Source organism: Myotis yumanensis, unplaced genomic scaffold (assembly GCF_028538775.1).
Source record: "Myotis yumanensis isolate MYYU_CA2020_CCGP unplaced genomic scaffold, mMyoYum1.0.hap1 SCAF_9, whole genome shotgun sequence".
Lineage (NCBI taxonomy): Eukaryota > Metazoa > Chordata > Mammalia > Chiroptera > Vespertilionidae > Myotis > Myotis yumanensis.
Genome location: NW_027223760.1, coordinates 84162472 through 84176392, shown reverse-complemented (window position 1 = coordinate 84176392; position 13921 = coordinate 84162472). Strand labels below are relative to the sequence as shown.

The following is a 13921-nucleotide window of genomic DNA, read 5'->3' as shown; positions in this document are numbered from 1 at the left end:
TGGCGCCTAGTTCCTCACCAGGCGGTGAGTTCCAGCAGCCACGGCGGAGCCTCCTGCAGGCCTCCTGTCTGAGCAGCTCCCTGCCCCGGCCTTGCGAGCTGCCGTTCCTTCTGCTGCTGGCCCACCTCTGTGGCCATGTCACCAGGGCTGATGCTCAGCTCGCTGCTCTTCCAGGGCCATTAAGATGAGCGCGGTCAGGACGTGCGCCCGTGTGGGGCCCTGCGCGCCCTCGGCGCAGCCCTGACCGTGCTCCCTGTCCCCAGGCTCGGGGGCTGGTCTTTTGGAGGGCAAGGCCCGGATCCTGCTCAAGATGTGAACTCAAACCTGTCAAAACCAGAAAACCTGGCAAAGGTAATAGTTCTTGTTTGTTTTTCCTGTTGGGAGGCATTTAGGATATCATATACCTGAGATCCAGGTATATTTGTGGGCTCAGGAGGAACCAGGCCAATCCCAGTGTGTGTTCCTGTGGAGTCAAAATAGTTCAACAGCCCCGAGCGAGAACGAGGTCCTTTTCCTGTAGCCACGGAGCACACGGCCGCTGTTGGTTAAGACCAGTAGCACATGGGAAGGCGTCTGGAAGCGCCCCGGGGGCCCCTGGTGGCGGGGACGTCCCACGCACTAGCCTTCCCCCTCCAGAGTCCGGAGGCGGGGCCCAGAGACCACACAGACGCAGGGGCTCCGCAGGACTTGTCTGTGCCCCCACGAGTGTGCAGAGGGCTCCTCAGGTGAGGGGATGAGGACGGGGAGGACAGGCCTCCCACCAGCGGGGACTCGGGTGCTGCGTCCGAACAGGGCGGCCACAGGGCCTCCCCTGCACACGCGATCCCCGGTGCGTCTTCACTGGCGTCGGGGCCGCAGCCGGGCTCCCCAGTCTCTGCTGTGGCCTCTGTGCTCCCCTCGCGGCTCCTCTTCCCTGGGCTTAGCTTAGTCTGCACCGACCTGCGGGACTAGGGGCTTCTGCAGTCTTGAGGTTGTTGATCTAAGAATGTCCAAACCTACAGAGAATTTTTCTAAATTTCCTGCAGAGAATTTTTATGAGTTTATTTGAGCCAAAATGACAGCATGCTGGGAAGCGAGGTCTCAGACGTCCAGAGGACATGTTCGCAGTTTCTTTCCTGCCTCTGGAATGGAGGCGGGAGGGGCCGGCGGGGACGGCTACAGGGAGAACAGGATTCTGTCTCTGTGGAGGGCCTGGAAGAGGGGGTTTCACAGGTGTGCTCACCTGGGTGCCCAGGAACCGTGGGCAGGGCTGGCCTGAGGCAGAGATGAGCCCGTTAGGAAAAGAGTCACCTGCCTGGAAGCCACCATCCACCATGAGCTGTCTTGTTAGACTTTATGGTCCGATCGCCCGCCTGTGAGGTTACTGCTGTTAGAGGTATTGCAGCCCCCAGTTTTCCCTCCGTGTGCTTGGCGTGTACGTGGCCGGGCACAGGAGTGCGGGCGGCTGCCTTGGGCACATGTGTAATTTCTGTGACAGTGACCCTCGCGCCAGCAGCGGAGTCTGTCTCGGCCACCGTGCGCATCCCAGCTGTGAGCAGCGAGGGGCTCGGGGAAGCCCGCTCTTCACCGCTGTGCGGCACTCGCTGTGCGGCACTCGCTGCTGGCCAAGGTCCCGCGGCTGAGCGCCTAGTCCAAGGCCTGAAAGTCGCCCGGGGAAGCCCCAGGGCCCAGAGCATGGAGCAGGGGGCGGCAGCCTGTGTCCCAGCCCCCATGGCCCCACTTTGGTGTTTATACCCTTGTACGGTGTCGCTTTTAAGATGAAAAAAGTCACCCTGCTTTTAAAACAAATGAAAAACAAAGCATGTGAGTGCCCTGATCTCATACAAAGATACCACCCTTCCTCGCCTTCTCCAGCTGAGCAGTCGGGGAGGCAGGTCGCGGGCAGTGGGGTGCAGGGTGCACAGGCAGAGGTTTTCTCGGTTTGGTCCCTCGACTTGCACAAAGCCCCACACTTCTGTCACGGCCAGAAACAGGCTGGTGCTTGTGCGAGCGGCAGGCGAGGGCCAGGCTCAGTCCCGCAGGCAGGAGACTCGCTGAGTGGGTGCAGGAGGCCACTCAGAGGCCTCCTTCGGGGCGGCCAGTCTGTGCTCCCCTGCTTTTCAGAACTGCGTCTGTCACACACGGATCTGAGCTCCCCTTGGTGTCTTCACACCGTCCTGCCATCCGCCGTCCGCCTCTAGTTTGCCAGCCGAGGGCATCGCGCCGCCCTGGGTCTCCAGCGGTGTTCCTTCCACTTGGAAATACTGGAGGAGGGAGAGGGCAGCGGTGCCTCCAGAGGAGACGGGCCCATCTCCTGAGCTGCCAGTGAGGTGGTTGTCCGAGAGAGGCCAGGGGCGGGGGGGGGGGGGGGGGGAGCGTATACGGGTGTCCGTTTTAACCACGTGGACAATTGTTTACCACTTAGCTGTTCCCGTGGGCATCATAGTTGCCACACGGGACCCCGGTTAAGCGTCAGGCACAGTGTGACGAGGTGGGAGGACAGGGCTTCTGGGCCTGAGAGCTGGTCCTGACGCGGCGTCAGCTGGACAGCTTGGCCGCCCCGAGCATGCACACTTGGGGAGCAGCCCCAGCTCCGCATCGGGGGTCTGTCCCAGGGACGGTGGGTCCCCAGGGGTGGGCTGTCCGTCAACAGAGCGAGGACCGGAGTTTGCTGGTTGATGTACTTTCTTCTTTTTTTTAACAAAGTGTTTTTCACTTATTTTTAGGGAGAGAGAGAGGAAGGGAGAAGGAGAGAGAAACATCGATGTGAGAGGGAAACTTCCACAGGCTGCCTCCTGCACGCCCCCCACCGGGGATCGAGCCTGCAACCGGCACGTGCCTGACCCGGAATCGAACTGTGACCTTTCGGTGCCGGGACGCTCAGCCACTGAGGCGCACCAGCCCGGGCGATGCACTCCTTCAAGACACTCGCCAGCCTTCCACGTGGAGATTGTTTTTAAAATTATCTTTAAATACGAGCATTCTGAAATACGGATACTGATGGCTCAATCAGCACCTCTTAGTTACTGACGATCTCACCTTTAATGACGTTGTCCGTCTTGCTTCCTCCCTCACCGTCCCCCGCTCTGGCAGGCGCGGCTCCATTCTCCACGCTCAGCAGATGCTCGGCTCCCTTGATTTTAAGAAATCATGTTCCACGTTCAGTTATTAATTTGAAAGTAATCTTTTTTATCACTTTCCCCACTTTTAATTTGCAGGTCAAATTACATTAGCTTACCAACCGAGAAAGAAAAAAGATGATGGGTTTAGGTTTTTCCTCGCTGTGAGAATACAATTATAGAGCAACATTCACATTTGTTCTGGGGAAAATTAATCTATTTTTAGCTGTGAATTATATGCTTGAGATAAATGTGAAATTAGCGGACGGGAGCCGACCGCTCACAGTCAGCTGTGCACGGACACCGCTCTGAGGCAGCATTTAGGTCCCGCGAGGCCGAGGGACACGCGTGGTCCTCGTGTCTGAGAAGCGCTGGGGGGAGACACGCCTCCCCCCTCCCCCCCCCCCCCCCCCCGAGTGCCTGCAGCCGTCCTTCTCTCCTAGGTGTGGTACAACCAGAAGGCCTTCCACGCCCTCCCTTCCTACCTGAACCACCTGAGCAACCTCCTCCTGTGGAGGCTGCTGCCGCCGGCTGCGGACTGGAGGCAGTACGGTGAGCCCTCGGGAAGGGAGGTCGAAACCCCTCGGGCTGGGCCTCGGCCCGTCACGTCTGTGTGGGTCATGGTCCACGTCCAGGCCCATTTTGGCCAATGAGGGGTTCATCTCGGGCGCAGAGTGCATGACTGGTGCGGAGATGCCATGTGCCCCACTTGGGGGGGGCGGCGGGGAAAGTTGTAATTTACCAAATTCATCTCCTTTTTTTCAAAAAGAAAGAACAGGATGTATAAGCACCAGCCGGCCCTCTGCCCGTAGTTTATTCGCCAGGTCTGTTACCAGCCACGTAGACATGAAGGGAAACATTTGCCCAAGTCCCAGCACCTTGCTCCTCACCTGTCCTCCATGTTGGGCTTCCCTCACCACCCATTTTAAAAATACGTTGGACTTGCTTATGTGGGGGCCCTGTATTTTGGAATAATAGTAGCAAAATAAAAGCCAGAGAGGTGGCTGGGAACGGAAACGCGCGCGTGAGGCCTGCAGCAGGCAGCGGCAGAGTGGAGCACGTGTGGAGCCGAGGGGGCCCCTAGATACTCGGCATCCCTGGTCTCGCTGCGTCTTCCCGTCGCTCTGCTTCCTGGTGAGACAGGTCTGCAGGCTCAGGGCCAGGGCTGGCTCTGCCAGGGTGCGTCCCTGAGCCGGCTCAGAGGTCAGAGGTCACCGCTGTCGGGCGCCCGCCTGGAGGGGTCACACACACTGGGTAGGGGTCAGGGTGAGAGAGGAACCATGGCGTCCATTCCCAGGATAGGCTGGGCCAGTGTGACCTTGTCGTACAGGAGGGTGTGTGTGTGTGTGTTGGGGGGGGGTGGCCGTGACCCCTCCAACGTCGTCTGAAGCCAGGCCAGCTGAGCTGGACCAACAGAGAGGAGTGTGGCCTTTGTCCGGCAGGCAGAGGACGGCTTGCTCTGACGTTTGGGAACGAGAGTGGCATGTCCAGCTTATCCGTTAGGGAGAACCCTCTGGAAGCTGTGAGGGAGGGAGGGCTGGCTGTGCTGAGAGTCTCGGGCAGGCTCGGGCATCTGGGACGTGACAGAGCACAGACGGGGGTGGGGGGGGGCTGGGGAGGGAGATGTTTAAAGACACGGCAGCCGGAGAGTGTTAGGCCCCAGCGTTAGAGGGAACTGCGTGTGAGGTAGGTTATACCCGTGGTCGGCAAACCGCAGCTCTCGAGCCACATGCGGCTCTTTGGCCCCTTCAGTGTGGCTCTTCCACAAAATACCACGTGCGGGCGCGCACGTACAGTGCGATTGAAACTTTGTGGCCCATGCGCAGAAGTCGGTATTTCGTGGAAGAGTCACACTGAAGGGGCCAGAGAGCCACATGTGGCTCGTGAGCCGCGGTTTGCTGAGCCGCAGTTTGCCGACCACTCTAACTGTTAGAGTGACACCCGTTTGCATGGGGTCACTTTCAAGCCGCTGGAAGGCACTGGCCTAGACCAGGCGGACGTGGCTTCCCAGTGAGCCCTGGTGGGCCCGCCGGTAGGAAAATGGTTGACTGAGCTGCTGTAGCCGTCCATGGAGTAGCATTGCAGCTCTTTAAGAGAATAGATTCTGTTCTGACCTAGGAAAGAAGATGCAGCTCTAGTATACGACCTGTGTGTTTATGGGCCCAGACTGGACGCCACTGTGTGGGCTGCTGTCATTTTTTAAATTGACGATTGAAGGGAAGAGAGGTCAGTGCCCTGACTAGATAGTCAGGTGTCACATGTCTTAAAACTTCCTGGGCACCAGAGGGAAATGGCCCACTCAGGCCACGGGGTGCTCGTAAGAGCTCGAGGGCAGTGTGTGCCCCTGTCAGCACCGGGCCTGTCGTCAGGTGTGTCCAGCGTGCGCTGTGGCTTCCCCTTCCCGGGCACGGGCGCCCCAGCAGGGCAGAGCCCACAGGAGTCCTCAGGGGCTCCCGCCGCCCGTGCAGGGAGAGGCCGGGCTCACGTCCCCGTCTCTCGCAGGAATAACGCTCTACAGCCACCCGTACGGAGGGGCCCTGCTGAACGAGGACAAGATGTGAGTTGAGGGACGGACGTGGGGTGGGGGCAGCTGATCTCTGGGTGACAGGTGGATGCAGCTGTGCGCTGGCCCTGAGGGAGGCTGGCCCGTGGAGTTGGTGAGCCGCTGTAGCTGCCCCTGCCCCGCTCCCTGGGGGCTGCTGTCTAGCAGGGCCCACCTCGGCCGAAGCCACAGCCCCGCAGCGGCCACTCCGGGACGTCTTTCCTTGTAGCTGGGGGTCGGGCTCAGTGGTCAGGAGCCGACTTGGAGACGCAGCCTGGGAAAGTCCCTCAGCTTTGCCCCCCTCGGTTATGCCCTGCACGTGGGAGCAGCATCCTTGCCGGAAAGGTGGTGGGGTGATGAGTGAAGCTTTCCGTGGCTGGTCCCACCGCTGGTCCCACCGGCAGGCAGAGGCCCCGCTCTTGGCCCCTGACGAGCTGCTCTGTCCCCGCAGCCTGGAGAGCATCCGGCAGTGCGGCGTGGCCCTCTGCATCGTGCTGGGCGTCTCCGTCCTGGCCGCCTCCATCGGCAGCTCCGTGGTCAGGGACCGGGTGACCGGAGCCAAGAGGCTGCAGCACTTGAGTGGCCTGGGCTACGGGGCCTACTGGTTCGCTAACTTCCTGTACGACATGGTAGGTTGTGGGTACTACCCGAGTCCCTGCATGCATGTGACCTGTTCGTGTGTGCGCATGTGTGTGTATTTCGGGTGCATGTGTGTGCGTGCACGTGTGTGTGTGTGTGTATGTGTACACGTGTGTGGTTTTATTTGGGGGGGCTGACCACCTCAGACGTGAACAGAGCAGGGGTCATTTCACGGGCAGAACGTTTCAGGTGAAGTCCTGTGCGTCACTGGCGGCTCCCGGCGGGCTCCTGCCTTGGACCTGGCGTGGAGCTCAGCTGACCGGGCCCTTCTGAACATGTAGCTGGGCTTGTGGAGTCTGCGGCCGCAGCGCCGCGGTCTCAGCCTTTCCGGCGGCCGGAGTCTATCAGGCTTCCCCCGCCTGCCTGTGTGCGACGGCTGGGCTCCGGGACAGACGCTCCCCAGACCGGCCGCGGGTCCTGCCCGGGCCGCGGGCCTGAGTCGCACATTCGTCAGCCCCGGGAGGTTTAAGGTCTCAGCCCAGACTGAGAAAGGCTGGCGCTGGCCCCACCTCTACTGAGGGGCACTCGGGTCAGGAGACGACACGGCCGGCCCCGGTCCACGCCCCCTCAGAGCAGGGCCAGCTGCCCAGTCCTGGCTCCCTCCTGTCCCCGTGCCGCCCGCTGCCATGCCCACCATTTAACACGCGGGTGACGACAGCTTCCCCGGGAGAAGGGCAGAGGATAGGCCTGGAGGGGCCCCGCCTCCAGGATCCCCGAGGCCCCTGCCTTCTCCTGTGCCCCCACGGCCACCCTGTGCGCTCTGTGTCCTCTTCCTGGAAGGACACCAGTCGCGTTGGCCTCGGCCCGGCCTTCCTCTCGTTTTGCCGGGATCACCCTTTGCCAGCCCAGCTCCAGGTCCATCTCCAGGACACCAGGGGGCGCTGGGCCTGGACACAAGCCTGGGGGACCGGCCAGCCCGGCTGCGGAGCCTGCGACGTGCACCATAGACGCCCCGCACTGTGTGGGACAGAGTGCGGTGTGGTGGTCGGCGGAGCTGCCACAGGGGCCCCTCTGTCTCCTCAGCTCTTCTACTCGGTCTCCGTCGGCCTGTGTGTCGCCGTGGTCGCGGCCTTCGGGTTGCCAGCCTTCACCTTCCGCGAGAACCTGGCGGCCACAGCCCTCCTGCTGGTGCTGTTTGGGTGCGTGACGTGCGTGAGGAGCCGCGTGGCCGCTCAGCCGGGCCTGTGTCCTGCGGCAGGAACCCGGGGGCTCTGAGCCGCCGTGGGCTGCGTTCTCCTTGCTCCCTTCCAGAGCTGAGGCTGCTTCCAGGGGGGATGCTGCGGGAACGAGGTGCCGAGAGCCGGGGGAGGGTGCCAGGTCCCCTGGAGCCAGGAAACTGTTCACCGAGCGAGGAAGGCGGCCGGGCCGGTCATTCCATCCTCATGCAAATAAGCAGGGAGTAAGCACGTGTCCACCTGACTTCCAGGTACGCGACCCTCCCGTGGATGTACCTGACGTCCAGGCTCTTCCCCAGCGCGGACGTCGCCTTCATCGCCTACGTCTCGCTGAACTTCGTCCTGGGCCTCTGCACGCTGCTCATGACCACCATGCCCCGGCTGCTGGCCATCGTCACCAGGGCTCAGGTCAGCGCCGGCGTCACCAAACCTAGTCGCCTCTCCAAAGCCCCGCCCCCAATGCCATCGCGGGGTCAGGGCCTCCCCAGATGGCTATTAGGGCCGCACACACTCAGTGCATAACATTCTACCCTGACTCCCCCAAATCCATGTCATCCCAGCAGACCCCAAGCCATAGCTCATTTCAGCACCAACGCTGAGGTCTGAAATGTCACCTGAATCCCACCTGCCAGGCCCGGGTGACTCAGGTCTCTTCTCCTGAGAATTCCTCTCCAGCCATGAGCCTGGGAGACAGATGAGCTCCCTCCCGAACCAGTGGGGGGCAGCGTGGGAAAGACTCCATCCTACAGGGAGACCCTGGGCCCGCGGGTCCCACCCAGCCAGGCGGCGTCCTCAGACCCGGGCTGTGGAGTAGACAGAACCACTGTGCTGGCCGCGGAGAGTGTGACAGAGGCTGGGATTGGGCAGGTTGGGGGGGGGGGGGGCGGGGAGGGCGGAGGCCGAGGAGAGTGTGACAGAGGCTGGGATTAGGCAGGGGAGTGGGGGGGGGCGGGGGGAGGGGAGTGGCCCGCAGGAGAGCTGGGCCTGCGAGCAGCCCCGAGCTGGGCTTCTGTTCCCTCTCCCTGCAGAACCTGCAGACCATCTGCGAGATCCTCAAGTGGGTCTTCACCCTGTTCCCCCAATTCTGCCTGGGCCAAGGCCTGATCGAGCTCTGCTACAACCAGATCCAGTGCGACCTGACCCGCAGCCTGGGCGTCGACACCTACGCCAGCCCCTTCCAGATGAGCTTCCTGGGCTGGGCCTTCGTGCAGCTGGCCTCGCAGGGCACGGCGCTGCTGCTCCTGCGGCTGCTCCTGCACGGGGACGCGGTGCGGAGGGCCAGGTACGCGCGGTGCCCCTTGGGCGCCAACGTAGAGCAAAGGGGCGACTCTGTCCCGGAGGCTGCGGGACAGACGGGACCGCGTCTGCCCCGCACGCTCTGATGAGGGGGCTCATGTTCCCTTTGGTGTGGGGTCGGGCGAATCATGGACACGAGGAAGGACAGTGTGAGGCCCTGTTCCCTGACTGACTCGTCCCAGGAGGTTCCTGGCCAGTGCTCAGCCCCGCCCCCCCCTCCCCCCGCTCTGAGGTGGCACCTCAGGTGCCCTTGGACGGGGAGGCGGCTGTGTGTGTGGGGAGGGTCACCTCCCAGGTGGGCGCGCACGGCTCAGCGCCCACAGCCACGCGCCGTCGCCCAGTCCTGTTGCCATCAGTGCTGTGTCTCCTCTTTGTTAGGGAGGGATGGGTGTCAGGGGGACGGGTGCCGGGGGGGGGGGGGCGATGGGTGTCAGGGGGATGGGTGCCGGGGGGGGCGATGGGTGTCAGGGGGACGGGTGCCGGGGGGGGGGGCGATGGGTGTCAGGGGGATGGGTGCCGGGGGGGCGATGGGTGTCAGGGGGACGGGTGCCAGGGGGGGGGGCGATGGGTGTCAGGGGGACGGGTGCCAGGGGGGGCCATGGGTGTCAGGAGGGGGGACGGGTATTAGGGGTGAAGTGTCAGGGGAATGGGTGTAGGGGGCATGGGTATCAAGAGGGGGGATGGTACCCAGGGACAGTGTTGGGGGAGATGGGTGCCGGGGGGCGAGGGGACAGGTGTCCATAAAGCTTCCCCGGTGACTGATGACAGGCCAGCCCGCTGGTGGGCGCCTTGTGGCGGGTCCTGATAGCGGGAGGGAAGGAAGGAGATCGTTCCTGGTTGAGAGAGGCCCCTGGGAGCCGGGGCTCAGGGCGGGTGGGGAGGGGAGAGAGCAGTCTAAAGGCACGTGTAGAACTTGATGAATTTTCACCAACTGGACACACATGTCACCTTCCCCAGACTGAGTGTGTCAGCTCTCAGGCCCGGACGTGGGCCTGTGGGCTCTGCAGGCGACCACCTCCCTGCCCCATCCCCGCCCCCTCCCCTCCACTGCTCCTATCTCCGCTGCTCCCCTCTGTGCGTTTCAATGCTACACAGATGGGATCGTGGGACGTCTGCTCCCAAGTATCGAATGTTTCCTCATCAGCTGCGTTGTCTACGGAATAAGTTGTGATTTCTCCATTGGTTTCTGGGACGGAAAAATAGTACAAGGAGAGGACCTGGGGCCCTGGGGGCTGGACGGGGAGATTTTATTTTATTTTAAATATCTGCTAATTTTAAAGTAGTTTAGACGCAAGAAATTGCAAAATGGGTGCAGAGCCCGTGTCCCCTGCGCCCAGCTTCTCCCCGGGACACGGTCATGTGCTGACACGGCACCTGCAGGGCCAGGACACAGGGTCGGAGACACCAGCCGGTGGGCTGCGCCCTGTCAGTGAGCCAGGGCTGTGTGGGCAGCTCACAGGGAAACGGGGAGTCCCTGGAAGTTCCAGGCACCGGTTAGCGGTTAGCGGTCAGGAGCAGGAGTGGGGAGTGAGCAGCTCGGGTGTGAGTGAGTAGCTGGAAAGTGAATGTGAGTCCATCTGACAAACTCATTAAATGCAGGAGCAGGCACTGTGCAGGGTGCGTGGGCTCAGTCCTCCCTGCGGCCCCGCACAGCCTGTGACTACAGCCGCGGGCTGTGCCGTGCAGCCCAGGGGACGGAGTGCCCAGCGCGGGGACTCGCAGACAGCAGCCTGCGCTGACCTCTCTCCCTCAGTGCGGGCGGCGGGCGTGTCTCATGCAGCGAGGGGCTTGGAGGGTGTCTGCCCGCTGCCTCCTGGGGACCCTGCCTGCCCTGGTGGGACCACGCGGGCCGAGCTGCTGCCGCCTTTCCAGGCCTCCTCGGTTGGGACATCTCTGACCTCCCATCTCTGATGCCCCAGGCCCGTCCGGGTGGGGACTAACGGCGTCTCTCGTCCCAGGAGGCGCTCGGCTGTCCAGGGCACAGTCACAGCCTGTGCGGACGCAGATGTGCAGGCGGAGCAGGCGCGGGTGCTGAAGGGCAGAACCGGCGGGGACTTGCTGGTGCTCTGCAACCTCAGCAAGAGCTACGGGTGCTCCCGGCGGCCGGCTGTGCAGGACGTGACCCTGGGCCTGCGGAGCGGGGAGGTGAGGGGCTGTGTGTGTCCATGTGACCCTGGGCCTGCGGAGTGGAGAGGTGAGGGGCTGTGTGTGTCCATGTGACCCTGGGCCTGGGAGGTGGGGGTCTGTGTGTGTCCATATGACCCTGGGCCTGCGGAGTGGGGAGGTGGGGGTCTGTGTGTGTCCATGTGACCCTGGGCCTGCGGAGGGGGAGGTGGGGGTCTGCTTCTATGGACGTGACCATGTGGCTGGGCTGCTGAGCTGGTTTTCCCTTGTTGGAAAGTCAGCCCAGGCTGCACTGCCTCTGCGCGAGGTTGGGCTGGTGGGAGGAAGCCCAGAGAACTTCAGAGGAGACGCTGATGCAGGCCACACTCCCCGTGGGCTCTTCTCCAGGCCTCCAGGGAGCTGACAGGGGGTGCCTGTAGGGCCTGGGGGGCGGATCGGGGGAGCAGATCCGGCTGAGAGGTGTCCCTGGCAGCTGGGTGGGTGGCAGCTGTGTGGGGGCAGCTGGGTGGGATGGCAGCTGGGTGGGGGGCAGCTGGGTGGGTGGCAGCTGGGTGGGAGGGCAGTGTGGAGCCTTGAAGGACCGGTGCAGTGTGGGGTGCAGTGTGGACGGCAGTCAGGTGCGCTGTGTGTGAGGGACACCGTGGATCAGCATGGGCCGGGGGTGACAGACCCAGCTGAGTGGGGGAGCGTGGCTATTGAAGCAGGTGGGACTGAGGGAGCCACGGCCACCCAGGGGGACGCAGTCGGTCCTGGGATGACTAGTGGGATGGCGGCAGAGAGCCCACAAGTCAGTGTCCAAGATTCAGGGAGGTAGGAGGCCACTGGAGCCGCAGACAGAAGGTTGCCGCCAGGAATGGGCGCCTCAGAGGGAGATGGGAGGAACCAGACCCACAGAGCCGGCACGTCGCCTCCACTAGGAGCGCACTCGGGGCCGGTGCCCAGGTGCCAGGGGAGGACCAGGTGCAGGAATGAAATAGAGGACATTCACGTGCAGGGGACCTTGCGGAGGCAGCAGATGGTGGGGTGCTTGCTGTCCCCCTGTCACTCAGCTGGGCAGGCAATGGGGTGTGTTGCGGGGACTGGCCCTTCTGCCTTCACTGGCTGATAGGACATACGACACGGCCGAGTCCAGAGCTGGCTTGGGAGGGAGGCGGGAGGAGGCAGAGCACCTTTCAGAAAGCGCTCGCAGGTGCAGGAGCCAGGGGACAGTGATGGTCCTGCTGTGCCTACGGCATCTTGGTCCCTGGAGGGAGACTGCTGGGCGGCCACAGGACGCGGCATCATGGGGCCCCTCTGCGCTCCACGTGGGTCCCTGTGGTCAGGTTCCTGTTCCACGAGGGTCTGTCAGGACCCTTGCAGCCCGCAGGCTGCTCTGTGCCCGAGGCTGCTTACACTGCAGACAGCACAGGCAGCCTCAGAGCCGCGGAGAGCAAGTGCCCTCTGACCGCGACGTGTCCTCTGCTCGCTCCCTCCTCAGTGCTTCGGGCTCCTGGGCGTGAACGGGGCCGGGAAGAGCACCACGTTCAAGATGCTGAGTGGGGACGAGGCCCCGAGCGCAGGGCACGCCGTGGTCAGGACGCCCACGGGGTAAGAGCCCTTCGCCACTTTCCTGCCTGGTTGCGGGGGTGGGGGAGTGTTGGGGGGCTAACACTGGAGCCGAGGGTCCGACACCTGGGTCCTGGGCACGAGGTCTCCTCCCCGAGTGCCCTCACCCCCTCCTGGGGCGGCGTCACATGAGTCAGGACTCCGCCAGGCGCCCGGTGACAGGTGGGAGAGCAGGGACCTCGCTGAGGCGCAGGCGGTGGGGTGCTTGCTCTCGGTCCCCGTCACTCAGCTGGGCAGGAAATGGGGTGTGTGGGGGGACTGGCCCTTCCGGCTTCACTGGCCCTTCCGGCTTCACTGGCCAATTCAGCTTCACATCCCCCGGGACTGACAGGGCTGCCAACCTCGTATATGTTTTCACCTCCTGAGATAAATCTGCCTCTAGAACAGCGGTTCTCAACCTGTGGGTCGCGACCCCTTTGGCGGTCGAAGGACCCTTTCACAGGGGTCGCCTAAGACCATCCTGCATATCAGATATTTACATGACGATTCACAACAGTAGCAACATTACAGTTATGAAGTAGCAACGAAAATAATGTTATGGTTGGGTCACAACATGAGGAACTGTATTTAAAGGGCCAGAAGGTTGAGAACCACTGATCTAGGATGTCTTTTCGTCAGTCCCCATGTTCTACCCAGAAGGCAATGCGCTTCTCAGTAATGAGGGGACCATTTTCTCCATTTCCCTTGGCCGTGCCTCTGATCCCATTGCTCTTTGTTCTCCCTGAAGGTATCAAAGCATGTTAACGGTAGTGCGTCTCACTACTTCCATGGTAGTACTTCTATTTTACTAAATGTGGTGGTTTGAAAATTATATACATAATATTTCTTACCTCAAGGAAATATTATTTTGCAATTTTATTAAAAGTTCTTTAAGGAAAAATTTTAATTTATCAATTCAGCATTCATATTTTATAGTTCTTTTTCTTTCCACATAGTTATCCTATATAATAAAACCCTAATATGCAGATTGACCGAAGGGTGGGACTGACCGAAGGGTGGGACTGACCGAAGGGTGGGACAGCTGGCGAATGACCAGTCGCTGTGACGCACACTGACCACCAGGGGACAGATACCATAAGAGAGAGGCGACCAGTGGCGGCGGCAGGGGGTGGGGCTGGTGAGCAGGCAGCACCAGGCCGCCAGCCAAGGCAGGTGCCAACAGGGGCCCCCAATTGCCCTGCCCACCTTTGCCCCACAGATCAGCCCTGATCGCCGGCCAGACCTAGGGACCCGACCCTATATATTGGGAACAGTCTCTTAGATTTAAAAATTAAAACCTGGCAAGGCTACTCTAGCACTGAAAAAACAGGTGATGCAGCGATGACATGCATGGACTCTGGCTTGCACATTTGGTGGCCAGCCCTGATCCTGACACATAACTGTGTGACAAAGCCAATTACTTAACTTCTCTCTGCTTCCGTTTTTCCACCCATAAGATGGGG

At 61.8% G+C, this 13921-nt stretch overlaps 1 protein-coding gene across 1 annotated transcript in view; it reads left to right on the top strand.

Annotated features, from left to right (window-relative positions):
- The window catches only part of ABCA13 (ATP binding cassette subfamily A member 13), a 118194-nt gene that overhangs the window by 86783 nt on the left and 17490 nt on the right, over nucleotides 1–13921 (top strand). Inside the window, 9 exon segments of the mRNA XM_070424853.1 lie at nucleotides 264–351; nucleotides 3542–3650; nucleotides 5601–5655; nucleotides 6092–6269; nucleotides 7303–7418; nucleotides 7706–7862; nucleotides 8483–8736; nucleotides 10709–10895; nucleotides 12352–12461. Of these exon segments, the coding sequence (XP_070280954.1) occupies nucleotides 264–351; nucleotides 3542–3650; nucleotides 5601–5655; nucleotides 6092–6269; nucleotides 7303–7418; nucleotides 7706–7862; nucleotides 8483–8736; nucleotides 10709–10895; nucleotides 12352–12461 (1254 nt within the window).